General features: G+C 63.2%; 2 protein-coding genes and 1 long non-coding RNA gene across 3 annotated transcripts; 2 read left to right on the top strand and 1 right to left on the bottom strand.

The window, feature by feature from the left end:
* Positions 1-2,190: 2,190 nt before the first annotated feature.
* Positions 2,191-3,153, bottom strand: LOC141572307 (uncharacterized). Its single transcript, XR_012497683.2, has 2 exons — positions 2,689-3,153; positions 2,191-2,540 (listed from the first exon to the last, which is right to left on the bottom strand). It is a non-coding gene; the product is annotated as an uncharacterized LOC141572307 (long non-coding RNA).
* Positions 3,154-3,307: 154 nt separating this feature from the next.
* Positions 3,308-20,749, top strand: CD81 (CD81 molecule). Its single transcript, XM_019713694.3, has 8 exons — positions 3,308-3,572; positions 13,920-14,034; positions 17,306-17,403; positions 18,254-18,328; positions 18,571-18,675; positions 19,093-19,194; positions 19,706-19,792; positions 20,157-20,749. The coding sequence occupies exons 1-8, from the start codon at positions 3,507-3,509 to the stop codon at positions 20,217-20,219; spliced, it is 711 nt and encodes a 236-aa protein (XP_019569253.1). The 5' UTR covers positions 3,308-3,506; the 3' UTR covers positions 20,220-20,749.
* A 1,416-nt stretch (positions 20,750-22,165) lies between these two features.
* TSSC4 (tumor suppressing subtransferable candidate 4) lies at positions 22,166-25,568 on the top strand. The gene is made up of 4 exons (XM_088789913.1): positions 22,166-22,355; positions 22,663-23,409; positions 24,163-24,275; positions 24,392-25,568. The coding sequence occupies exons 1-4, from the start codon at positions 22,166-22,168 to the stop codon at positions 25,370-25,372; spliced, it is 2,031 nt and encodes a 676-aa protein (XP_088646039.1). The 3' UTR covers positions 25,373-25,568.
* Positions 25,569-26,582: the final 1,014 nt, after the last annotated feature.

Raw genomic sequence — 26,582 nt, 5'->3', positions numbered from 1 at the left:
TGAGTCTCAGCCAAGTGCAGTGAGGGTGGCTGAATCCCCTTTGCAGCATTCTCTGCATAAACAGCCTCTGTTCCATTCATTTGGGTGGTCTCGGTTTACTTCCACAGGAAATCAAGGCACAGGGCGGGGTTCAGTGAGTCCCCCTGAACAGAAAGCGTGTCCCAGAAGAGCAGTGAGTCACCCGCCCTTGGAGTTGGACTTGGCAGTGAAGCCTGTCTGGCCAATAAGCTTAAAGGAGGCAGTGGCCTCCAGCCTGCTGCTCCTCTCACTGCCTCACATTCCATGGCACCACTGCAGATGGGGACACTGAGGAACCAGCCAGAAGTCACATGGAGGGAAAGACTCAGAGCTGACCGCACCTGGGCAGCAAGGCCCACTCTTTGCCCCACCTGTCTTCAGGGCCTCAGCCTCACCCACGGGCTGGTGGGCAGGACAGGCACAGGGAGGGTCTCCCATGCCAGGCCCAGCACAGGCAAGCCTCTTCCCTCTCTCCATCGTTCTTGGACGCAGCCCTTCTGGGTCTGTGTGTCTCAGAGCCTGGCTGGAAGCTCCAGGCTATGGGCCATCCAGCCCACAATGGGGATCTGGGGATCTTTCCCAGGATGCAGTCCCTGAGGCCCACCTGCCCCAGATCACACTGCCACACGTGTCATTGCTGCTGTGATGTTCAGTGTTGTGTTAACGTGACTGGCCATGGGGTGCCCAGATGGAATATTATTTCTGGGAATACCCGGTGGGTGTCTCCAGGTAAGATTAGCATTTGAGTGAGTGGGCTCAGTGAGGCAGTGGCCCTCCCAATGGGGATGCTTATCCAGCCCACTGAGGCCTCAGTAGAACCAAAGGCAGAGGAAGGGAGGACTCTCCCCTTTTCCTGCCTCATCCCGTGAGCTGGGACCTCTTCTCTCCTCTTCTCCAGCCTTCGGTCTGGGATTTACACCATCGGCTCCCTGCTCTTGACCTCCGGGCTGAAACTAAACGCCCCACTGTCATGGGTCTCCTTGCAGATGGCAGGTCCTGGGACCTCCCAGACTCCATAATTACACGAGCTGGTTTGTAATAATCAATCTCCTTTATAATATATAGTATATTACACACACACACACACACACACACACACACACACACACACACACCTCCTACTGGTTCTGTTTCTCTGGAGAACCCTGGTTAATGCACTAGTGGGTCCCCTTCAGTCCTCACAAGGTCAGTTGGTGGCCCCTGGCACTTCAGAAGTGGTCCCTGCGGACAGCCCACAGGTACCAGCACCTGGAAGTGGTCCCGACCCTCAAGGCCCATTTTCCCTGTGAGTGCAGGTCCCACTGTGGGCTAAGGCAGTCTGCTGCCACATGTGTCCCCATTCAGGTCAGAAGTCTTGCCTGTGGTGCCCCTGCAGAAACCTGCCAATGGCTCCCACGACAGTCAGGATTGAAAGTGACCTCATACTGGCCTTCAGGCCAGAGAGCCAGCCACCTCACCATTGGCCCTGACCGCCTTGGGTCTGACCCTCTGTCCCTCCCCCTGCTCCCACCTTACTAGTGTCCTTTCTGCTTCTCCTACCTGTTTCCCGTCTGCCTGGAGGGCAGAGCTGGCTCTTTCCCACTCTTTAGGGCCAGACTCATAGTGGATCCTCCAAGCCCACAAGGAGAGGAGGAGTGCCCCGCCCCGCTCCTCCCCCCACTCCGTGACTCTTTCAAGCCTCCTGGGAATTTCCTCCCTCCCCAGAGTCAACATGAGACATGATCATCGTGAGGTGGTATCTGTCAGGGTCACCTGGGCCTAAGGACCTTGAGGGAAGGGGTCCTAGCTGATCAGCTCCCACAACCAGTGCGTGGAATTACACCTGGCAGATAACCAGCACCACTAAATATCTGACACGTGACTGAAGCAGAGCACAGACCAGGCTAGCCAGGCGTGACCTGCTCTGGGGAGGGCTGGCCAGCTACGCAGCGCAGCGGGCATGCTTCTGCCCTACTCCCTGAGGGTGGGCTCAGTGTCCCTCTCCTCCCCCCACGGGGCCCAGGGAAGGCCGTTCTCTGAGGATTCACCCCACTTCTTTGGCAGATGACCTGTAACTGGATAGCGGGGAGCTGTGGGGAGCGCAGGACCCCCAGGACATCGGGGCATGCATTTCCTTACACCAACACTGTCCTGCCTCCTTTTCAACAAAAAGAACCCTGGCAGACCCCCAAGGGAAGAAGACTTCAGTTACTTTTATTATGTCATTTGGACGTGCATAAACAGAACGCTAGGTGTAAACGTGTGCTTGGAGCTCTTGTACAAGCGTGAAGCCGAAACAAAATTTAAAATTAACCACCAAGAACATGACAGCAGAGCACAGATGAATACGACAGGGTTCCTCTGTAATGTGGCAGCCATTGGCGACCCGCGGCCGACCAAATTTACGACAATGAACTACAATGAAAACCTCAGTTCTCGGCAGGGGCACTGGCCACGTTTCAAGTCTGCAGTAGTCATTTGTGCTAATGGGTATTTCCATGTCTTCATCTGCATATCACTTTGCTGCGGACTTGCTCTGTCACCTGGGGAGAAAGCACCCCTCACTTGAAGAGTCACCTGTCTACCTCCTCATTACCCCAGGTAGTGAGGGCAGTGGGACCCCACACTTCAGGAAGACAGCAGCATTTGGGAGTACTGGCACCACCAAAGTATGCACGAAAAAATACGTACACCATATTTGGAGGTTCTCCTGCAGGTGGCTTGGGCTTCCTAGACAGTTAGCACGGGCCTGGGGTACACCCGCTCAGAGACCTTTCGAAACACAGATTCTTCTAAGAGTGGTCAGCGACTCCCCGGACACGGGACAAAAGGGTTTGGATGCCTAGAATTGCATTCCAGGATCTTCAGGTCGAGGTCCGCTTACTTTCAGGACTCATCGCCCACCCAGGTTCCCATTCCCGGGAGCGATGCGAATAAAGGGCGCTGCTATCTTGGCTTATGTAGCCTTTGCTGGCGCATCACCTCTTCCAGGAAGCCTTCTTGGGTAGTGGTACAAGGTGCCTGAAGAAGAATTGTGGCAGAGAGGGAGAGGTTCTTCCCTGGGCTTCCTCGCCGCGGTCCTGTCCTGGGGGAATCGGAGGGCGCCGGCAGCTCGGGACCCGTGCTGCGCCCAGCACAAAGCGTCTAGGTCTGGGGTCCTGGCTGCACCAAGCCCTCCGAGTGTGCATGCGAGGGGGCGTGGTTGCCTCCCGGGCCGCGGGGCCGGGGGCGGAGCAGACGGGGGGCGGGGCCTACAGGGGGAGGTGTCTGGACGCCATATAAGTGGCGGAGCGGGGCGCGCTCCCGGACCGAAAGCGAGCGCGCAGCGGCGGCCACGGCCTCACGTATCCCAGTCCGGCCTCCCGCACCACTCGTCCCCGCGCGCCCGCTGCTTCCGCACCCCGTCGGCCGGCGTCTCAGCCCCCGGCCGCTCACCAGGTCCCCAGGCCCCGCGCCCCACTGCCCAGGACCGACCCGCGCCACACAGGCCGCCCGCCGCCCGCGCCGCCATGGGGGTGGAGGGCTGCACCAAGTGCATCAAATACCTGCTCTTCGTCTTCAATTTCGTCTTCTGGGTGAGCCCCGGCCGGAGGGGAGGCGGGGCGGGGGCACCCCAGAGCCCGCAGGCCGCGCGTCCCGCTAGGCCCCGCCAAGGGGTCACTGCCGGGCCGCCAAGTTGTGGGGCCACCTGTGCGCGCTGGGAGCGGGGTTGGGGGTCTTGGGCCGGCAGGCCACGGCAATGGGGGTCGTCTGGGGCCGTCGCGACCCCTGACGGCGGGGCCGGGGGCTGCGAGCCGGGTTTGGGGGCCTGTGGGCGTCAGGGCCCGGGTCCCCGCGGCCGGGCCGGGGCGTTTGGGGGCCTCAGGTCCGTCCCTGCTTGGTGATGGTGATAGGTGGGGTAGATGCAGGCTCCGGGCCGCATACTGGGGCTGCTCAGCCCCCTGGATGCTGTTTCTGGGACCACCCTGCCTCGCGGGGACTGAGGGGGGGGCTCGAGGGCGGGTCTCAGGGCGTCCCGCCCCCATGAGCTCATCCAGGCCACCGCCCCTGGATGGGCGACCAGGTTGGGGGGTGCACACTCTATCCGAGTCTTGGGTACTGGCCACCCCACTCTTGGCCCAGGCCAGCTCACCCCCCAGTCAGCTGTGGTCACCCTGGGACCGTTCTTGGGGTCTTGGACTGGGGCGAACAGACAGGAAGCACACTGGGCCGGGTGTGGCCTGTGTGCTGGCTTGCCTGCACCGTGGTGGCCCCCGTATGTGGGGCCAGATCCCCCTGCTCCTCACCCAGACCGAGATTCCAGCCTGGCCTGGCCCCCAGGGCGGTGGAGGCCTTGAGAGTGGGGCTGGGGCAGCCCCTCCCAGTTGGCACAGGGCAGGGGCCTGAAGACCTGGGTGTCCCTGAGCTCTGGGGGCCTGGGGCTGGCCTGGGACCTCCACTGTGGAAAGCACCCACAGGGTAGTCCTTTTGGGTGTTTCCTGACTTGGGTGTAAACTGCAGGTCAGTGACTGATGAAGTTTTGCTTTTGTTTCCATTTCCTGTCAGTGTTGGGACGGGGGAGGCGGTGGAAGGAGCCCCTCTCATGATGGCCATGTCCTCCTCCCTGGGCAGTGACTGGGACCCCTCCCAGGCTTCTCCATGGTGCTGCCACGCCTGGTTGCTCACCCCAAGTATGTGGGGTGGGAACATATGCTTTCCATCTGGACAGCCAGGACCCAGAGCGGTTCTCGGGCAGCAAGGGATTTGGGGTGGGAAGACAGGGACTGGACTGAACTCTAGCTGGGGGTAGAGTGGGGTGTCACATCGACCTAGGGGACCCCTGGTGGGGCCGCGGAGGCCACTGGTCTCTGCCCTGGGGGTGGGCCAAGCCTGGCCCCAGGCAGCCACTAGGGCCTTTGAGGGGTGGTGTCGTCCTGGATTTAGTGTTTGCCGGCTTTGGCCAGGCAAACATAGGGGTCAATGGGGCACCCAGATACCCCTCTGCTGAGCCTGGATATGGGGGCGAGGACCCTGGTAGGGTGGTAGAGGGTAGGCAGAGGAAGGGGACTTCTCCAGGAGTAGATTCTTTGTCTTTGGGCCTGGTGTCTGGGCTGTAAGTCCCTCCCACCTGCCCAGCTGGGGAGGTCTCCAGATCAGGCCCCTTGGAGCTGGCAGCTGGGCCAGTCTGGTAGTTTCCCAAGCAGCTGGGGTGGAGGCTCCACACGTCCCTTGGGGCTGTTCTTTATTGAGACTTAGGGAAATGTTTCCGAGGCCTCTCCCTTCCCTCCCACTTCCAGCTGAGCACTGAGAACTGTGTCTGCACCGTAGGTCTCCATGGTCCAGTCACCGTGGCCCCACCCACCTATGCTGGTTGACCCCCTCTGGTGAGGGGATGCAGAGCTGAGCCCTGTGGGAGCCCCTCTGTGCACCTGAGCCTGGTGCAGTGGGGTTGGGCCTGGGCAGAGTTTCCCTCCCACTGCTCTGGTCCTAGGCCCCAGCTTCTTCCCCTCTAAAGTGGGGTCCTCCGAATCCTATCTCCTGGTGTTGCTGGTCGATTGGCTCACAGGTAGGGCAGGAAATGGGTGTCGGGCCAGGTGGCCAGCAGGAAGCCTGCTCTCCTTGGCCCCGGTGGAGGCAGTGCCTTGGGGAAGGGTTTCAGGCCCCTACGTGGGGCTCCCAGCGCCCGACCTGACTCTCTAGCTGGGCACCCCGTCACAGTGCAGGAGTGGCTGCCAAGGCGGGAGCCGGGAAAAGAGGGTGACAATGGGTATGTGGACCAGGAAACTTGGTAAAGTTTCTTCTTGGAGAGTAAGTAGAAAGGCAAAGGCCCCAACCACGTGGGAGCAGGCCCGAAGGTGGCCTGGCGTGCTTCTCCAGGAAGGAGCTGGGTCACCCTGCATACCTGCTCCCCTGCCCTCCCAGTGCTGAGACCCTGGGACTCCCTAGCCAGCCAGGTATCAGGTTGGGAACTGGAGCTAGGCAGCATGGAACCCCTGCCCATCGGGGTGGGACGGGGGGCTTCCTGGCAGAGGGGGCCGGTACGGTACTTGAGACTCCTGCTGGGGCAGATGAGGGAGCACAGAGGCTCCCTCTGGTCACCGCACTGGACTTGGTGACCTGGGGCAGGAGGCTGGCCTGCATGCGCCCTGCTGCCCTCACCTGGGAAATGGGCATGATAATAACCCTCTCCTTGGGGGCTGGCCAGAGAGCCACTGGTCCTTGCTGGGAGAGGAGCAGAGCGTTCCCTGCCTGGGACTGGCTGCCCATCCGCCTAATGCAGTTGGTGGCTGCCTTCCAGAGGCAGGGTGGCCAGACCCGGCTGGGAACGAGGCTGATTAGAAGCATTGCTAACTGGCATTTAATTATCGCTTCCAGACAGCACATGACTGTCTATCTCTTAGCGGTTCTGTCGCCTTCCTTCCGGGAGGAGGGATGTGGCCCTGGCAGGCGCTAGGTGGGGGGCACAGGGGATTTCCTGTGCCCAGTTTCAGTGTGAGGGCGAGTGGGCTCCTCCTGGTGCCCCTGGACATCTGGCTGCCGAGCTTTAGAGAGACAGCCGTGGGGCTGGCCCATGCTGAGAAGAGGAAGTCTGAGGTCTGCCCCTGGGGTGGCAGTGAGGGGCATGGAGCTGGAACGAAAGGTGGGGTCCTGGGACCCTGAGCCTCTCTGCTCCCGTGATGACTTGGTGCCATCCCTGTGGGGTCCCCCACCCCTGCCAGCTCAGTTCTGTCTCCTGCAGTTGCATTCAGCCCCATCTCGATCTCATTATGACTTCCAAGTCCGGCAGGGGACGGATCAAAACCCATCCCCTCCCAAATACCCCCGGGCCTTCATTTCAGCGCCTGAAATCCCATGACAGGGGCGAAACTAGGTCATAAAATCAATAATGCTTAGAGTCCAGGAGCCCGTGGGAAGGGCAAACAGTCACCTTTGCACTGGTCTGGCATTTTGGAGAGGGCCCTGGGGTGGGGGTGGGGAGAAGCCCAGGGGCTCTCGTTCTGGCCCTGGGCCCCCAGGACCCAGGCCGGGCACTCAGCAAGGGCTGGGTGATTTTTAGCCCTGGAGGCATCACCTGCCTGCCCCATGGCTGGGACTCCTGGACAGAGACCCAGGCTCACCTGGGATTGGCTTCTGCACCCTTCTGAGTCGTCCCGCAGGATGTGGTTTGAGCCAGCATGCTTCTAGAAGTCTCTGGACTTCTCAGTGCTACACACACACACACACACACACTCGCTTTGTAATTTGGGACCCTTCTCTAGCCCCTCCTAATGGCAGAGCAGGTTTACACAAGACCACTTGGGGGCCTGCAGGTGGGCCCTCAGACGCTAGGGGAGTCCCTGCAGGTGGGCTGGGGCCATGCCCAAGGGGCTGGCAGTTGGCTCTCCCATCCTAGCTGGCTACCAGCTCTTGTGGCTGTGGGGGGCGCCTGGCGCAGGATGGTGAGGACGCTCTGGGCATGGGGGCTGAGAGCCCCGGTGTGGGGTCCTAATGGCAGGGAGGCCTGGGGAGCAGGGATCCGCCTTGCCCTCTTCCCTGAAGCTGTGCCCCTGCTTCTAACTCTGGGAGGTATCGGGGTGTGGTGGTGGTTGTCGAGAACGTGGAGGACGGGGAGCCAGTGGGTGGCCAGCTCACCCTGGCAGCCTGTGCTGCCCACAGGGCCCTTTTGTGTCGCCTGTCCTATACCCTGGTTGGCCCTGGGGAGATGTCTAACGGTGCCCCGTAACCTGTCTTACCTGTGCCGTCACCTGTGGTTGGCACTGTGGTTCTGTCCCATGGCTGACAGCCAGCTCCTGGTGGTGGGTGTGGAGACTCAGGCTGAGACACCCGGGCACAACTGGGGGAGCAGGGGTGAGGCCCCCACCTTCCTGGGTCTCCAGTCCTGGGGGCTGCGCAGCCTGAACCCCAGGGCTCCGTGCCAGTGGTCATACTGGTGGTCTCAGGTGCAGGGGCTTCCTCGGGGCAGCAGGTGTGGCAACTACTGACAACAGTGCCACCTGCCTGCCCAGGGTTCACAGCAGCCGCTCTGCTCCCCGCCCCAGGGGCTCAGCCCCCTACCCTCTGCGTGGACAGCCTATGATGTAGGCTGTCTAGATGGTGACAGTTCCAGATCATGAAGCAGCTGTCCACTGGGCCAGCAGGCACTGGGCTGGGGCCGTCTCCTTTGCCTACTTTGGGGCCATGCTGTTGTCAGGCTCACCAGGGTCATAAGGTCCCCAAGTGACCACATGAGGAAGTGCTGAGGGCAGACTGGAAACCAGAGTGGTTCACACGGCAGTGTGGCTCCAGGGAAGGTCGGTAGGCCATGCCTGGCGGGTGCTGCTGGCCGGGGACGCCCTGACCTGCTGCCGGGCCCCTCCACCCCTCTCTGGTCCCCTGCCTGAGACCACCCCCTCCCAGGCCCCTCCCCAGGGGGGTCAGCCCACCCAGGTCCTGGTCACTGTGTGTGACTCTCTGCACCCCTCAATGCCCTTCTCTGTCTGGCAGGTCCTTGGGACATCTGTGTCCACGTGCCCGTACCTCCAGGGACCAGTGGGGCAGGGAGGGGCTTCCCGCAGGACTGGGCTTTCTAGCCAGTGGCATGGGTTTGGGGTGGGGGAGCAGGCCACTTCCTGGCTTCCCTGTCTGGCGAGGGGGTGGCAGACTCAAGGTCTGGTCCTTGGGGTCCCAGGTCTGCTGTACTACGTACGCCCTGAGAGGTGGCAGGGTGTCCTCAGGAGCCTGCCCTCACGTCTTGGTGGAAAGTGGCACCTGTATTCTCCAGCCAGAGGGGCCCAGGAGGGCCCGTGTCCTCCCCCAGCTCCTCACACCTATTTTTAGATGCCTTGCCCAACGGCTTCCTGAGCTGGAGGGGCCACACAGGTTTCCGTTTCCTGGCTGAAGTGAGGGTCCCTGCTCTTCCCTCTGCACTTCCTTTATGCTTTGAGCTAGCGGCACCGCGGGCAGAGTTCTCAGCAGGCTCCTAGGGACAGCTACCCACCCCCCAGGAAGGCCTGCGGTGGGCCCTGTGTCACCCAGGGATGAGTTTGGTCCGTCCCTTCATGGCGGGTGGAGGCGAGGGTCAGCCTGCAGGGACCCAGGTCCCCCACCCAGCCCGACGGGCGGCACTGGGGCCTCCCTCTGCCCCCACCGACCCTCCCCATCCCATCCTAAAAGGGTCTTTGCTGCCCCTCTCCCCTCAGACCTATCCCAGTGTCTCCAGGGGCATTTCCTGCCATACGTCTGCATCTGGCCCTCACTGCCCTCCTGGGCACCGTCTCTAGGCGCTAGGACTCCCAGTTGCCGAGCTGGGCAGGCACTTGGTGCATTTTCCTGGCAAGTGTGTGCAGCACTCAAGGTGGTGGCTTAGGGTTAGGGTGCGGAGATGGCGCAGGGCTGAGGCCCCTTGGCGTGGCTGCCATCTGGCAGCCCTCCTGGGTCACAGTAGGGCCACGCTGTGAGAGACTGGGTGCTGGGATCTGGGCTGGACACCAGCTGCTGCTTGTGCACTCATGCATGAGTCACCCTTGCTGCCGTGGAATGCGTGGGCAGGACATTGGGTGACCATGGGCCCACTTGGTGGGGGTGGGGAGCGAAGGGGACACAGACTGCTGCCTTCCCTGTGGGTGGGGTTCTGTGTGCTGGCGGGGGTGGCTGGGTCCTGGCAGAGGGTGCCCACGCCTGTCCGGGGAGCACCCCTCCCCCACTGCCTCACAGCAGCGGCTTCTTGGAAACGCAGACGGGCCGGGCAGGAACCCAGCGTGCTTGGCTGCTCCTTAGCCAATGCCGTTAATTCTCAGAAAAGAAGAAAGAACCAGAAGCAGAACCCTCCGTTGTGAACACAGCGTACTGTGGAAGTCTCCAGCAAGGAGACCAGTTAGCCAGATCCGTCCTCAGGGCCCCCCCACAGCAGAGCATCTCGGTACAGGAGCAGCTGGCAGGGCGCTTCCGTCCTACCTGCCAGCTCGCAGGAGAGCTAGCTGTCTAGGGACCAGGAGGAAGGAGGACGCATCCCAGGGCTCCTGCTGCCCACGGCGACAGGCTGCCAGGGCCCGCTGTGTCCAGGGCAGCGTGTTCAGCGCTCCACAGCCCTCCGTTTCCTCGTTTCACAGATGAGGATATGGAGGCTCAAAGGCCCCGAAGTGGCTTGAGGTGACCCGGCCCAGTGCCACTGCTGTGTGCGTCCCACGAGCGATGGACTCTGGTGATGGATGTACGTGTGACCTCGGGTCTGTGAACACACACCTGCGTTTCCAGATGCTTGCTGCTGGCACTGCAGGCCTGGCCTGCCCAGAATGTCCCGCTGCCCTGCCCTGGTGGGCCGCTGCCACCGAGACAGCAGCCTGGGTCCTTTGGGACCCAGAAGAAACAAACATGCACCCCTAAGGCCTTGCTTCTTAGAAGTTCAGTGGGCATGGGTTTGGGAGAGGGGTTTTAAAGCAGCTTTACGTGACATCAACGCCATATATTTCAAACGTACACTTAAGTTTTGACATAAGTAGACACCTGTGAGACCACCGCCCTCAGGATGTCACCCCTAGAAGTGTCCTTGGGGGCCTTGTGAGCCCTCCTGCCCCCCCACCCCCATCCCTGGCAACCACTGGCCTGTTTGCTGTCACTGCACGTGCTTTGCATTTCTTAACTTTCATGTCTGTGGCACCGGAAGGTGTTGGTTCTTCCTGTTGGCTGTCACCCAGTTGGACTCTGGGGACTCAGCCACATGTGGCACCAAGAATTCCTCACTTGGCCTTGTCGGGGGGTTCCACTCACTCTCTGTACTGTGGTTGGCTTTGTCCATCTGTCCAGTCCCCAGCCGATGGACATCTGGAGTGTCCCTGTGGGGGGGCTCTTGCACAGAAAGCTGCGAGGAGCATGGGAGGACACATCTTTGTGTGGACACTGGATTCGGTCCCGTGGAGGGCACCTGGGGGGGCGGCCAGGGCAGCGGGGGTGTAGGTTAACTTCTAACCCCCTCCCCGCCCTGTTCTGAGGCTGCCCCTTCTCCCCCCGGCCCGCCCCCTGGGCAGCCTTGGTTGGTGGTGGTCTCAGGGTACCCCTCTCACGGGATCCGGGGTCTCCCTGGTTTACGTGCATTTCCCCGACAACCGATGGTGGTGAGCGTTTTTCCACGTGTGTGCTCACCGTCTGTGTCTCTTTGGTGAAGTATCTGTTCCCATCCTTTGTTCGGAAAGTTGGGCTGTTGGCTTATTTTGAGTTCTGCAAGTTCTTTATAAATTTGGATTTGCGTCCTTTCATAGCCACTGGCCCGCCCCAGTCTGAGGCTAGCCTTTTGAAGAGCAGGCTTCTTCCAGTTCTGTGGTGCTGTTTCGGGGCCCCCAGCCCTGCCCTCCTAGGTCCGTGGTGGGGTCATGGGCTGAGGTTTGGGCAGGGCAGGAGCACCCTGCCCTACAGATGCTCTCACCCCTCCCTCTGCTCGAGGTCCAGGAGGGAGGGGGCACTTCAGGGCAGGGCCAGCTTCTCGGTTTGCCCCCCGCCCCCAGAAGGTGAAGATGGGCTGGGGGCCATGGGGGCCGGTCCAGAGGAGTCGCCCCGAAAGCCCTGCCCCAGACAGCGGGGGTGATGTCTGCAGCCCCACCAGCAGCTCTTGGGGTAGGATAGCATTGCCTCATTTCTCTTGGGACCATGTGTCCCCAGACAGGCTTGTCCCCTCAGCTCCTGTGGTGAGGAGGCTGCACAGGGAAGGTGAGGGTGGTCCCAGCCCAGCCAGCTGCCGTTCCACACTGGGGTCCCCTCTACCGTAGCTGGGGACACTGAGGCCCCATCTCTGTGACTATAGATGGAGACTCTGGACGGGCTCCCCGCCCCTCCCCCCGTCCTGGACCATCTCACAAAGCTGTCTCTGGACGACAGTTTCAAAACAGAATAAGTGACAGTTTCGAGCCAGAGTTACTACGGCAACCTTCAGGCTCACTGCAGATGGCAGCCAGCTCAGAGGAGCGGGGCTCTGGTGTGCCCGCCCTGCCCCCACCCTCTCAGCTTCCCCCTTCACACATCCATGGGCCCTCCAGCCCTCTAGTGGGTGTGACAGGCACCAGAGAGTGGGGACAGGTTGCTAGGAGCCTGGGACCCTGAATGTCCTGGGAGGGGACCTTGGCCAGCAGGTACACTTGGAGAGCCATCAGAGCTTGGCCCTCCTTGGGATGGGGGGAGTCGGGTGCAGCCCCTCCCCTGCCAGGCTTGGAAACTGAGTTGAACTTTGGGAGGAGGGGGCTGTGCCAGTCGAGGGCACAGGGTGCCAGGTCCTCTAGGGGGAGGTGCCCACAGCATCCCCTTGGGGGTGGGAGCCCAGCTGCTGCTGGGTGCCAGTGGTCCCCACCAGCCAAGCCTAAGGGTCCCAGGGGTGGGGGTGCAATCCCCAGCTCCTACCCCCTCACTGTTGCCCTAGTGTTACCTGCCTGGGAGTCCCCAGGACTGATCAGGGCTTTCCTTGGGGTGGCCCATGGTGCTGGGGCCTCCAGTGTCACACTGGATGGAGCATGTTCCCCCATCACCCTCCTGGGCCCTGATCCCTGGCCAGGGCCTTGGGGAAGGTGCTGGGCTGGTCAGCTGGTTTTCTCAGGGTCCGTTTTTTGGTTTCTCTTCTCCTTTGGTCATGTAGCTGTGGGAGTGGGTGGGGTTCTCCGTGCTGCTGTGGGAAGGCCTTGGCTGCCAGCATGTGGACGGCAGAGGCAGAGGGGACCGGGGCGCGGACGGCAGCTGGGTGCTTGACTGGGTTGGTCAGTTGCTCAGGGAGTCGTAGGCCTGGCTGGGCCTGGTCTCTGGGCTCATCCTCAAGGACAGACCCAGGCCCGCCCGGTGGCTCAGGTGGTTGGAGCACCATGCTCCTAATGCCGAGGTTGCCGGTCCGATTCCCACATGGGCCAGTGAGCTGCACCCTCTACAGCTAAGATTGTGAACAACTGCTCTCCCTGGAGCTGGGCTGCTGTGAGCTGTAGCTGGCTGCTGTGTGCTGCTGTGGGCTACCGTGTGCTAGTGTGAGTGGCCGGCAGCCATCATGTGAGTGGCCGACAGCTGCCGACCGACGACAGCGACCGACTGCCCCAGCCAGGGAGCTGTGTCCTACACAACTAGACTGAGAAACAATGGCTTGAACTGGAGGGGGGTGGGGGAGGTGGAAGAAGGGGAAGAAGAAAAAACAAGGACAGACCCACTTGCCACTGAGTCTTGTGCTCGCAGAAGGGTGAGTCCATTGAGGGCGCCCGGCAGGCACTCTGTCCCGCCCGACTGCTCAGGGCAGCCTCCCCTCCAGCCTCCCTAGAGAGCACAGCAGCTTCCTTCCTCTGGCAGCAGCTTCCCTTCCCAGAGCTGACTTAGATCATCCCACGCCGCGGCCGCCGCCCTCACCCCTCTGCTTCCTGGATGCCAACAGCCCCACCAGGGCCCCGGGGGCGTCAAATCCCCACCCCTCTCCTGGCAGCAAAGACTTGGAGCCCCCTCCACGGGGTTCCCACACAAGCCCAGGACTATGGGCAGCACCACCACCCACAGGCGGGCCCAGTGTCCCTGGGGTGCTTGGGGTCTTGCGTGGCCTCTGGCCAGATTTAGCAAGTATAAACAGGACATCCAGTTATGATCTTCAGATAAACAAGTACACTTGGCATAAGTATGCCCCGTGCCCTGTTTGGACACACTTGTACTAAAGTGTTCATTGTGCGTCTGAAATGCAGACTTAACTAGCCATCCTGCATCTGAGGTGGCTTGTCCTGCAGTCTCGCTGCAGTGGTGCTGGTGGGAGGGTCAGGTCTGGCAATGGGGTCCCTGTGGGCAAGAGGGTCCCTGATACCCAGGCCTTCCTGGGGCAGGCAGGGGACATCAGGAGCCAGTGGGTGTCCCAGACCCCAGCGGTGGCTGAGTGGAGCCCACAAGGGTGGCCCTTGGACCACTGACGTGGCCCCACCTCTCAGGTGTTCAGTGTGGTCCATTTCACGTGCCTGCTCTTTCCCCAGCTGGCCGGAGGTGTGATCCTGGGTGTGGCCCTGTGGCTGCGCCATGACCCACAGACCACCAGCCTCCTCTACCTGGAGCTCGGAGACAGGCCTGCACCCAACACCTTCTATGTCGGTGAGTGTGTGGCACGGGCCGACGACCTCGCCAGCCCATCAAGGTATCTGACCAGAAACAGTGAGGCAGCAGACTGGCAGTCAGGAAGGGCTTCCAGGAGGAGGCAGGGCCTGAGCGGGCTTGCTGTGCACTGGGGTAGGGAGGAGACCAGCAGGAAGGGCTCCTTGTGCACGAGGGTGAGTCTGTGGGGTCAGGTCAGCTTGGGATCTTGAGGGCCTGGGTGAGGCGTTGGGGCCTGAGTCCCCCCCACATCCTCCAGTGGTCCAGTGCCTGGCTCTGGGGGCCTAGCCAGGGTGAGAGGGTGAGAGTGCAGCAGCTGGTTGGGGGCGGGGGGCTGTGCCACATGGTAGGTATTTTGGGGGAGGCTAAAAGGGAAGGGGTGGGGCTGGATGCCTGGACAACCCAGGCACTAGCAGCTGAGCCTGGGGATGGAGACTCAGGCCCTAGGAGGGAGGGTGGGGCTGGAGTGACTCAGGCCGTCCGCAGCCACACCTTCCCGCCTTAGGAAGCTGCCTCTCCTGCAGAGCACCAGCTGCAGCCCCCGGCGTCTGTCAGGCTGGGGGACTGGGCCACCCACCCGCCCCAGGGGCCGGGTGACCTAGGAGGAGGCCGGCTGTGTAGAGCAGACCTCTCAGTGGCCCCAGCCAGCAGGAGGCAGGCCTGGCGCTCGTGGGGCCCAGGAAGTGCTGAGATGCTTGTCCTGTCATGGCATGGCCCCTGGTCCCGCTCCTCTCGTCTGTGTCCCCACAGGCCTGTGTAGCAGGGCAGGGAGTGTGTCTGCACCCTCATGGCTCAGGGCTCACGGCTGGGCCACCCTGTGGCCTGTTGCAAGGCCTGTGTCCTCTGTGGGACCTGGAAGAGGTCTGTGCCCCTCCCAGCTGCCACCCGGGACCGCTCACACTTGTGATACACGCTCAGCTGCTGAGGTGGGATGGCCCCGTGCACTCACCATCCCACGCAGGGAACATGGAGTCGTGAGGGGCGGTGCCAGTCCATTTCCTGCCCACAGTCCTCTCTAGGCCCGAGGCGGAGAGAGCTGGGTTCCAGGGGGATGGGCAGTGGCTCTGGCAGTGGTTTCCCCGGGGCAGTGGGTTCCCAGCCCCACCTCCCCCCAGGCTGTGGAGCCCCTCACAGGTTGGGTCTCAGGAAGAGCGGGTGAGCCTACCACCCCGAGAATGCATGTGGGCACCGCAGATCTGAGGAGTCTGAGGACCCTCAAGGGGTGTTTGTCTCCTTTGGGGCCCCCAAAGGCCTCTCTTCACCCCACCCCACCCCAGTCCAGGCAGCAGCGGGCAGGTGTGACACAGCTTGACGCTGTCCTGTCCAGGTATAGGAGGCCTTTGCCGCCCTCCCATCCATGTCCACTTTCCAGGGCCTGGGGTGAGGGGCTTTGCTGGTGGCAGAGCTGAACCAGCCCTGGGACAGGCCATCTGGGATGGGGTCCCTCTCCTGGGACAAGACCACCAAGCCTCATGGTCGAGGCATGGCTCACCTGCTTCAGGACAGGGCCAGGCTGGGGTGGGGGGGCAAGAGCGGGGCCACAGGACACAGGCTGGGGTCGGGGCTGCCGCGGAGGGGCGGGGGCAGCACGTAGGGGTCTGCGGCCGCTCTCACCCTTGGCAGGATGGAGGCCTGGCACCGGCTTCCCCTCTGTTCTGCTTGACCACCTGGCAGGTGGGCTGGGGGCAGGGCCTATAGCCCATGGTGGGTGGGGGCCGCTCAGAGCCCCTCTGGCCACCAAGTCCCTGCACATCCAGGACTGGCCTTGATGTGGGCTGAGCTTGCCCAGGAGGCGGGGAGGGGGGGGTGCAGACATGGGCCCTCACAAGGGTTCTTTGTGCGACGCCCGGCCATGCGGGCGGGTTAGCTCACTCAGTACTGGGCAACCCTGCAGGCCCTGGTGGGTCCCCGACCTCCTTTGCCAGATCCAGGCACACGGCAGAGGTACTAGCGGGAGGTCTGGGGCTGGGTCTAAGGTGCTGTGGGTCAGGCACCCGCTCCTGGGTCTTCTGGCCCCCCACGGCCCTCCACAGCCCTGAACGCCGAGATCCCCCTCCCAGGCACCCTGCAGTGTCTCGCTGACTCTCATGTAGTGACGTGGGATGGGAGCCCTGGGTCCTACCTCATCTCTCGATGGGGTGTCAGAGTCTGAGGGGAGAGAACCGGGCGTGAGGGTGCTGTGCCCTGAGGGCAGCTGTAGCAGGAGGCACCCCTGTGGCCAGGTCCACTCAGTACCGCCCGGAGGCTTTGTCTGGCCTGGGCCTTTCCTGGACCCTAGGCTCCCTCTCCCAGGTTGGCCAGGCAGTGGACGATGGGCCCTGGGCAGTGTAGGCTGAGAGCTATAGTCCCAGCTCTGGAGAGGGCTGGGGCTGCTGCGCTGTTGCTGTAGCCTGTGGGACGGCCCGGGTCTGCTGGAAGGACCGGGTGTGGGAGGTCCCTACAGGTGGGCTGTGGCCACCAGGAACAGCGCATGGCCAGGCCAGAGGCCTCGTGGGCGCCCGGCACCCCTTCCTGCCCCCTCAGGAACGTGAGCCCAGCCTGGTGGGCATCTGGGCAGCTGACCCGCGTGCCCTCCTTGAGCCGTGCCTGCCACCCTGCCCCCACATACCCCATCCTGTCAGTAGGGCCTGGCCACCCAGCCTCGAGGCCACCTTGTCCAGTGGGCTCCAGTCCCCAGGGCCAGGGCTTCAGGAGCCGTTTCAAGCCCACCCCTCCAGCCCGAGGAGCCACACAGCAGCCAGATTTGACCCCCTGCCCAGGAAGGGGGGCCACTGAAATGGGCACTGCATGCTGCCCGCAGGGGGGTACAGCAGAAGGTGCCACGTGATCCCTGGGCTGCCCCCCTCCACTCACCCCACAGGCCAACGGCTGGGCCCTCTGTACCAAGGCACCAAGAAGCAGGTGGTCCTTCTCGGCCACCAAGTCCTGGAGGCTTGTGGGAACCAGAGTGGTGCAGGTTGTAGGGTGTCACACAGGGAAAGACGGTCCCCATAAAGCTCTGATTCCCTGAGCTCTCTGAGCACTTACCAGAGTGACATTCAGTGCCTAGAAGAGGAAACTGAGGCACAGGGGCACTCATTGGCTGGCCAGGCCGCGGCACCCCCGCTGCTCCTCCCCAAGGCCTCAGGTGTCTGGCCTCCGCGTTCGGCGTCCTGGGCACATGGCCAGGGAGGAGGTGTGGGGTGGTGGGCTCTCGGGCGATGTCAGGGCACGGGGTGTCCTCCATTGTCTCCAGGCCGGTGGGCACTGAGGCCCCCTCTCCCCCTCCCAGGTATCTACATCCTTATTGCTGTGGGTGCCGTGATGATGTTCGTCGGGTTCCTGGGCTGCTACGGGGCCATCCAGGAGTCCCAGTGCTTGCTGGGGACGGTAGGTCCTGGGCTGGGGTGGGGAGCTGTGTCCAGCTTGCTGAGTGGGTGGGCGACCGCAGCAGGGCCAAAGCCAGCGGGCAGGACCAGGACCTCCGGTGGAGGCATCGTGGCCTTACCCAGGGCGAGCCTCTGATGTGGGCCCCGGCGCCTCACCGTGCCAGTGTGGCCCTGGAGGAGGGTCAGGTGGCCTGGGGACCTCCCCCTGAATGCCGGCTCTCTCCCTCTTCGGCTCTTACATACTGACGCGGTTGATCGCCGGTATGTCCAGTTTCTGAGTCCTAAGTTCCAAAGTTGCTTTTTTTCTTTCTTAAAAAAGCTACAAATGAAATAGGGAGTGAGTCCCAGCCCCACAGCCAGCCTTAGGTGTCCCTGGGGAGGTCCCGTGCTGACGGGAGGCTGAGGCCTGTGGCATTCAGGGCCTGGCCGGTCCGAGAGGCGGACTGTGGGAGCCTCTGTCACTGTCTCCAGTGGGGGAAACTGAGGCACACCCTGGTCAGCTGCTTCCTGTGCGGCAAAGGAGAAGGGGTGAGGGGGGGGCACTGGGGCTGTGCCATCTGTGCCTTCCTGACCTTGTCCTCCCTCGCCGTGGCCCGTCCTACAGTCTGGTCTCGTGTGGATGAGGACGTCAGGCCGTTAGACTGTGTGCCTCTCGGCTCTGTGCGGCTCATCCCGCTCGGGATGTGGGTGGGTGGGTACCACCAACTGCCCCCACATACCGCGGGTCCCTGGGAAGTCGAGCCCCCAGCTGCCCCACTGGTCTGGGGTCCCCGTAGGCTGGGTTGTGTCTGGCCTGCTCTGACCCCCACCCTTCTCTGCCCTCCGCCCTGGGCCCTGTGTGGCCTTCCCAGTTCTTCACCTGCCTGGTGATCCTGTTTGCCTGTGAAGTGGCTGCTGGTATCTGGGGCTTTGTCAACAAGGACCAGGTGAGCCTGGGTCCACTGGAGGGCCAGTCCCAGCTTGGAGGGGACGGAGGCGCCCTCGCTGCTCAGTGTGGGGGACGGGTCAGACTGTGGGGTGCTCTTTGGGGCTCCTCCTGGGGCCAGCCTGGTTAAGAAGGCTGCAGAGGGCTTTCTGGAGGAGATGGCCTGGGGGCTGAGCTGGGGGTGGGGGCTGGGCCTGTCCCCCGGGGCTGGCCCTCGCTGAGTGTGACCACATCTGTTCCCAGATTGCTAAGGACGTGAAGCAGTTCTATGACCAGGCCTTGCAGCAGGCCGTGCTGGACGACGACGCCAACAATGCCAAGACGGTGGTGAAGACCTTCCACGAGACGGTGCGCGGGCCGCGGGGGCGGGGGCAGCGAGAGGCGGGGCTGGGGCAGCGGGAGGCGGGGCTGCAGAGGTGGGCGGCAGCGGGAGCCGGGCTGGTGCTGAGTCTGGCCTCCGCGCACACCTGGGGAGCAGGAGGAGGCACTGGGGACTGGCAGCTCTGCTCTCAAGGGCCGGGGGGCTTCCTGTGCAAACCCTGGGGGGGCTTCTCTGGGACCTGTGGGTCCTTGTGGGAACCAGATAGACCAGGCCAGTGGGAGTGCAGCACGGCTGAGCGGGAGGGAGGGAAGGAGGGGCCTTCCCGAGGGGACATCCCAGCCCCCACCCCCCACGACAGAATGGGGAAGCCTTCGAGATGCATGTCCCTGGCCAACTCCCCACACATGCGTGGGGCTGACTGTGGGCACCCGGGGTCTCTGTAGCTCAGCTGCTGCGGCTCCAACACCCTGCTCTCACTGGCCACGTCTCTGTTCAAGAACAATCTGTGTCCCTCGGACAGCAACTTCATGAGCAACGTGTTTAAGGTGTGTGGCAGTGGGTGGGGCGGGGCACCCCAGGTGGGCCGGCCTGCTGTTCCCCACTTCTCCACGTCCCTGCTCCCTGCGGGTGGGTGGGCTGCCCAGGGGCACCACCATGGTCAGGAACATGGCCACCGTGGGTGGTGCTGTTTTCTGAGTCGGGTGCTCTGCCTGGGGCCTGTGTTCTGCTGATGGCCCACAGGGAAAGTGAGTCTGCGGGTTTCCTGATGGGGGCGTCTCCATGTCCGGCAGCGAGTGGGTGTGGAGGGTGACCCCTTGGTCAGCATCCATCCTTGTGATGCTGAGAGATCTCTGAGGAGAAGAGGGTGCACATAGCACATTTGTTTTAAACTGGATGTAAGATAAAACCCAGCAGAGACCGGGCCCTGTTCACGCCTCTTCTGAGGGCAGCCAGGGCTGTGCCCCTCCGTGCTCTTTCTGCAATGACCCCAGGCTGCTGCATTGCGGGGAGCGCGAGGACCAGCACCCCTGACCGCCCGCTGGCCCTCCCCCACAGAAAGACTGCCACCAGAAGATCGATGAGCTCTTCTCGGGGAAGCTGTACCTCATTGGCATTGCGGCCATTGTGGTCGCTGTGATCATGGTGAGCAGGGGCAGTCGGCCATCTACTCAGGCCCCACGGGTCTCTGGGTGCCGGCTGGGTACTGACGGGGTCTCTGGGTACTGACTATCTCCGGGTACTGACCGAGTCTCCGAGTACTGACATGGTCTCCAGGTACTGACTGGGTCTCCGGGTGCTGACTGGGTCTCTGGGTGCTGACTGGGTCTCTGGGTGCTGACTGGGTCTCTGGGTACTGACTATCTCCGGGTACTGACCGAGTCTCCGAGTACTGACATGGTCTCCAGGTACTGACTGGGTCTCCGGGTGCTGACTGGGTCTCTGGGTGCTGACTGGGTCTCCGGGTGCTGACTGGGTCTCTGGGTGCTGACCGTGCCGCCTCCCACAGATCTTCGAGATGATCCTCAGCATGGTGCTCTGCTGTGGCATCCGGAACAGCCCCGTGTACTGAGGCTCCACCGCTCTGCCCGGCGGGACCCCTGCGGTGCCCCCAGAGCGACCTGGACACTTTGAGGAGGGTATATAACCGCCTGTGTACATAACTTTTCTGGTATTACTCTACTGCACTTATTAGTCCTTTTACTTTTGAGGTTTTGTTTTTGTCCTGAAGTTCCCTGTTACCTTTTGGGGCTGACGTCACCTGTTCGTGGCGTGTGAGTGGGCCTTGTGACTGCAGGACAATGGCCCCCTCTGCTTCTGAGGCCTCTTGGGGACTCCGCCTACTCAAACAGGCCTCTCCAGGGGGCCGAGGGGGCCCCCCCACTCCAGCTGTGCCCTCCCTCCCACCCACCTGTCCCCATGGGTTGCACGGCTCACGCCTTTTTTAATCCATGTTCCTCTCCTGCCACGTGTCTCTAGAGCTGGGTCTATGAGTGGCCTTATACTTTCAATGCATCTGTCCTTTCTAACACATCACCTACGATTGTAATTACATCTTGAAATTCATTCAATAAAGAAGGAAAAACCAGGCATGCTAACAAACTGTCCAGCCCCTTCCTGTGCCCACAGCATCTGTCCCAGGGGTGGCCCAAGGGACAGAGGACCCTCGCACAGGTGGGGCTCAGCTCTGGGACCTTGCCGGGCCCAGGTATGCTGCCCACCTTGTTGGGGTGTCCGGGGAGCACTCCAGGTGGCGAGTGCCCCTTTGTTGGGCCCTGTGCCACCTACAGAAACCTCCACCCAACCTCACTCCCACGTCTCCTTATGCATTGCTGCCAGGAGGGGGCAGGACGGGAGGGGCGGCCAGGGAATGTGGTGTAGGGCATGCTTGAGGCGGGGGAGCTGCACGAATCCCCTTCTTCCTGAGGGACAGCTCTGTAGAGGACAGATGCACTGCTCCCGCCCGAGTGTCTGAGGGGCCTCTCCTTGCCCATTGAGAAGCTGGGTGGCTGTGGCCAAGTGGCACCCTGCAGGGGCTGGAGGGGAACGTCTCAGCCACACCTGGGGGGGGGGGGGCACCTGGCCCACCACAGCTGTTCTTCCCATAGGGCGTAATTCCAGGACTTTTTCCAAGTTGTTGTCCTTTCAGCCTTAGTTGTGGAGGGCGCAGCTCAGCTCCAGGTCCAGTTGCCGTTGCTAGTTGCAGGGGCACAGCCCACCATCCCTTGCAGGAGTCAATCGGCAACCTTGTGGTTGAGAGCCCACTGGCCCATGTGGGAAGCGAACCGGCAGCCTTCGGAGTTAGGAGCTCTAACCGCCTGAGCCACAGGGCCGGCCCTGACCTGTGTGTACTTTAAATTGACCCCTTGAGGCCACGAGGGCCTGGCTGGGGATTCATGGGAAGGGCTTCCTGTGGCCTTGGGGGCTGATTTTAGAAACTAACCCCAGCCCTGCTGCACCGAGGGTGGGGTGTCGTGGGGTCTCAGGCTGCCCCTCCACCGCTTGTGCTAGGGCAGCTTGGTTGGGAGGAGGATGCCCACGGTGCCCCCCCTCTCCACTTGCCCCTATGCGCAAGGCCCCGGGGACATCCTAGCCAAGGGCTGGATGTCACCTGCAAACTGGTTCCACCACAAAACTAGCGCTCGGGGTGGACTGGACCGCCAGTTCCCATGAGGCCACGGGGACGCAATGGGGTCTCAGGAATGAGGTGTCCCGAGGTTGCACGGAAAAGCAGGCTGGCTCTTCCTTGGTTTCCTGGGCCAGGCGGCCGGGCCTGGGCGAGGGACCGCGGTCCAGCAGTCCAGCCGCTGGGGCTGCGGCGCCTCGACCTTGTGGGGCATGAAGCGGCCCAAGAGGGAAAGGGAGCAGGGACACTTGGCCTGACCAGGGGAGACCGGACCTGTCCTCCACTTCCCGGCAGCAGTGACCAGTCTGGCCATCGGCCGGCGGGGCCAGGTCGCCACTCCCAAGTGGCCTGTCCCGGGCTGCCCTCCGGCCCTAACACACGCGGAGGTTGGGATGAGCGCTCAACCTGCGGTGCGCCCGTCTCGCAGAACCAGAGGGGCGCGGCCGGCCGCTTCCGGCCAGGGCCGGAAGTGCCCGCGAACGGCGCCGCGCACGCCGCGCACTATGACGTACTTCCGGTTTGAGGGACTTCTCACCATGGCTTCCGGCTGTGGGCGATGGGACGACGGGAACGGCGCTGACCGTTAGCACGCGTGTATTCTGGGAGTCGCAGTCCTGCTTCTCCCTCCGCCCCCTTCCCCCGCCCGCCTCCTCTCAGTCGGTTCCGGGCTCTTCGCGAAAGAGCGCCGCCATTTCCGGGGAGTGGAGGCTGCGAAGAGAGCGCATGCGCAAGGACTACAAGTCCCGACAGGCCTCGGGAGTAGCGGCCCAGTACTTTGTAGGAGATGTAGTTTTTCTTGGGCGGAAGCCGCGGCACTCTGCCGGCAGAGTACTCAATTTCCCATAGGGCCGAGCGCGGCGCAAGATGGAGGCGATCGGGCCACAGTGAGCCGGTAGGTTGGTGGTGAGGGGATGGCGGCACAGGCCAGTCGGGCCTCGGGGAGGCCTCTGTGCGCAGCCTACTGCCCCGACCCCGGGGACCCCCGTGCCTCGAGGCCTGGTCCTTGGGACCCCGAGACTCGTGCGGTCCCCGAGACCCAGGCCCCGACAGGGAGAGCCTGGTGGGCAGGCGGCGAGGCTCTGCGCAGACAGTGCAGAAAGTGAAGACTCTGCCTCCAAGGAGGGAGGGAGAAGCGGTGGTCCCACTTCCTGGGCCTTGGCCTGCCTAGACCCCGGCCCTCTGAGACCCCTGCCCGAGACCCGCCGCCTCCACCCCGACTCAGCTCTGCGGGCCACGGAGCTCACGACGTTCCCGGAGAACTCGGAAGAATCCGATGCCCGATTCCTTCCCCTGGGGGCTCGATCTCCCCGTCCCGTCCCCCCCGAGTGTCCCACTGATTCTGCTGCTGCTTGTCGTCGCGGGAGCGTCCCCAGCGGCGCCGCGGATAGCAGTGCGAGTTTGGGAACAGGAGTCGCCTGGAGCGCCAGCCCTGCCCCCTGCACACGGTGTGGCAGGCAGGTTGTCGCCCTCGCTGGCCCTGCCGGCGCGCCACAGACACTGCGGGGCCTGCGCTGCAGCCCCTGCGCTCTCCTGGAGGCATTCCTTCATTTTGGGAGTCGTGCCCCAGAGGAATGGAGATCTCGCCTTTGTTTGACCCGGGACAGGGCCCTCAGAGCCCCTCCTGGCCTGTTCCTCGGTGGGTGCATCAGCGATGAGTCCCCCCCACCCCCGGGGGCGAGGGAGGCTTGGTGCAGGGGAAGGAGGTGGTGAATGGATGGCTGAGAGCAGGGCGGAAGGGTGAGGCCGGGCTGACATCGGGGCCTGGAGACACAGGCTGCAACCTGACTGGCCACACGTGGCCACGAAATGGGTGTCAGCAGCGCTTCTCTGCTCAGCTGGGGAGGAAGCTGGGGGTGTGTGGAGGGTTGCAGGAGAAATGCCCCCCGAAGGTGCTCCAAGGGCTGCAGCGGCGGCTTGCCTCTGCCCAGCATGGCTGTGCCTGGTGATCACAGACACTCTAGTTCCCTGAGAGCTTGACCCTCAGGTGCCAAGGACTTGGCTGCAGAGCCCTCGGGAACTCCAGGGCGTCTCCCGGCAAACAGGACAAACCTCCCCACATGCCAGGCGGGTGCCACGCGCCATGTGAGCAGTTTATAAGTGGTTGCACTCAGTTGAGAGTGGTAGTGTTGAGCAGGGGCCGCCCATGGCCCTGGGTTGGAGCCCTGACCGGCTGCTCACCTTCCACCAGCAGTTCTCTGAGTCGCTCGAGTTAGACTCCACTTGAGAGGATTGTTGGGACTGAATGAGGTGACATGTCAAAAAGACCTGCTCCCTGGCCTGGCCTGTGTGGGCTCTGCAGACCCAGGCCCACTTCTGGGTCATGGCACCTTCCTCCCCCTCATGTTCACTTTCTGGGCTGATGGTTGGCTCTCCCTTCTCTCCCTCTCAGCTGCGGTTGAACAGCTGAACAGATCTGTGCCTGGAGACCTGGGCGGAGGCCACATCCACGCCTTTGCCACCTCTGCCAGCGGCTCCGTTCACCAGCACCCGCAGACCGGGAAGGTGAGGAGGGCGTTCGGGGGTGGGGAGAGGGATCCGGGGCAGTGGGTCTGCAGGCGAAATGTGTTTTAAACCCTTGGTGTCCTCAGAAACCAACTTCATGGGCTGTTTTGGTCCAGGTGTGGTGTGGCCCAGGACACATGGCTGAGGCGGGGACTGGCGAGCCTTCCCCTGGCTTGGAGGTCGAGCAGGGCACCGAGTATGATGACGCCCTGCCTTCCGATACCATCTCCCTCAGCGACTCGGACTCTGACCTCAGCCTGCCTGGCAGTGCTGGGCTGGAAGCTCTGTCCCCAGAGGGGCTGCCTGGGGAGGCCCTGGGGGACTCAGGCCCCGACGAGCCCCCCTCGCCCCCCAGGGGCCTCCCCACAGCCGCAGTGCAGCCGTTCCACCTGAGAGGCATGAGCTCCACCTTCTCCCAGCGCAGCCACAGTATCTTTGACTGCCTGGAGGGGGCCGCCGGGCGGGCCCCCCCCTCTGTGGTCCACACTGCCTTAGGGGACCGTGGGGGCTTCAAGCAGCCCCTGGCGCCCTCAAGCCAGCCTCCAGCAGAGGGCCCAGGCAGGGCCAGTCAGAGCCCTGTTCCCCGGAGGGCGCCCCCCGTTCCCGACTATGTGGCCCACCCTGAGCGCTGGACTAAGTACAGCCTGGAAGACGTGGCCGAGGCCAGCGAGCACAGCAATCAGGCTGCCGCCCTGGCCTTCCTGGGCTCCCGGAGCCTGGCCGCCCCCGGCGACTACGTGCCCTCCTTCAACCAGGACCCCTCCAGCTGTGGGGAGGGCAGAGTTGTCTTCACCAAACCAGCCCGCACCGGCGAGGCCAGACCAGAGAGGAAGCGGGGTCTGAGAAAGGCAGGGGGGCCTGTGGAGCTGGCCCACCTGGCCAGGCCCGGGAGCCCAGAGGCCGAGGAGTGGAGCAGCCCGCATGGGGGCCTGCAGGAGGTGGGCACGCCCGAGGAGGACACCCACACCGGGTCCGCAGCGGGCCCCCCAGGGGTGGACACTGTTGGGTTCCACGGCAGCAGGAAGCGCAGTAGGGACCACTTCCGGAACAAGAGCAGCAGCTCTGAGGTCCCTGGTGCTGAGGGGGCTGAGGGCTGACCCGAGAGCCTGCCCTGGACTTGAGGAGCCCCAGCCCCTTGGGAAGGGAGCCGGTGGGCTGCCTGCCAGTGGGCTGCCTGTCGGTGGCGCCAGTGGCCCTGGCTGGGGCTCAGGCAGTGGTCTCGAGCAGAGACCTTGCTTGCCACCAATGGGCCCCCTGGGTGCCCGTGGGGAACAGTAAAGCTTTTGGGTATTCCTCAGGCTCCGTGTCTCTTTGTAGACCCCACCTCCCCAGGACCCGTTGGCTGCGACCTTCTCTGCTCTGCCCGGTCACCCGTTCCCACACTTGGGCCTACCCGACGGTGTCGGTCGGGGGCTCGGAGAGGTTTTAAAGCTCTGCTTGCACCCCTCGGTGGCAGAGCTTCCCACAGGGACTGAGGTCACCCCTGGCTTCAGTCCAGAGCGGAGGAGAAGGCCCCGGCTCTTCCAGGGACAGGCTTGCAGCCTCCATGTCCAGTCTGTGCCCCAGAAACCTGTGGACCACGGGGCTGGGGCGAGGGTGGCTGATGAAGTCGGTCTGAGTGGCTGGACTTTGAGCGCAGGTGCGGGCAGGGAGCAGGTGTCCTCCGCAGCCCTGGCCAAGTTGCCCCTCAGCTCTGTCCCGCTCAGGCCATGTGTCCTGGGACCACGCTGCTAGGGCTGCTGAGTTTTGTGCAGGGGCATTGTGGGTGCAGCGAGCCCAAGAGCAGAGGAAACGGGTCCCCCTCGGTGCTGGCGAGGCAGCAGGGAGCAGGCACAACTCTCCTGTGACGGGGCGGGGGCGGAGGGGAGCCACCAGCCTGCAGTGCTGCCCCTACCCTTGGGCTCTGGGCCCCCACGGAAGGAGGGGCTTCCCTGGGTGGCCACTCAGCCCAGCTGGGAAGCATGCGTGCCTGGGCCGCTGTCCCACCCCATGTGCTTCACTGACTTGGTGCCCTTAGTGCCTCCCGGCCACCCCGGGTCCACTCTGATCTGCCTGGGGCTGCAGCCCAAGTGTGGGCGTGTTCCCCAGGCTCCACCTAAGAGCGATTGGGGGGCTGCTGCCCTGGCTGGACACGGCCCAGCACTCAGTTGGCGGGTGCGGGCGGGAGCCCCCGCATGCGAGGAACCCCGGCCCCAGGTCGTCAGAGGCAGAAATTCACCAGCAGCATTTTGAAACCAGATTAGTCTCTTAGATCACACAGGTTGGGTAGGAGCCGGGTGCGGCCCGTGAGGCTGCCTCCCACCTGAC

The sequence above is a fragment of the Rhinolophus sinicus genome, chromosome 14, assembly GCF_057876585.1.
Source record: "Rhinolophus sinicus isolate RSI-liver-muscle chromosome 14, RSI-T2T, whole genome shotgun sequence".
NCBI classification, from domain to species: domain Eukaryota; kingdom Metazoa; phylum Chordata; class Mammalia; order Chiroptera; family Rhinolophidae; genus Rhinolophus; species Rhinolophus sinicus.
This window is presented reverse-complemented; position numbering and strand designations above follow the sequence as displayed.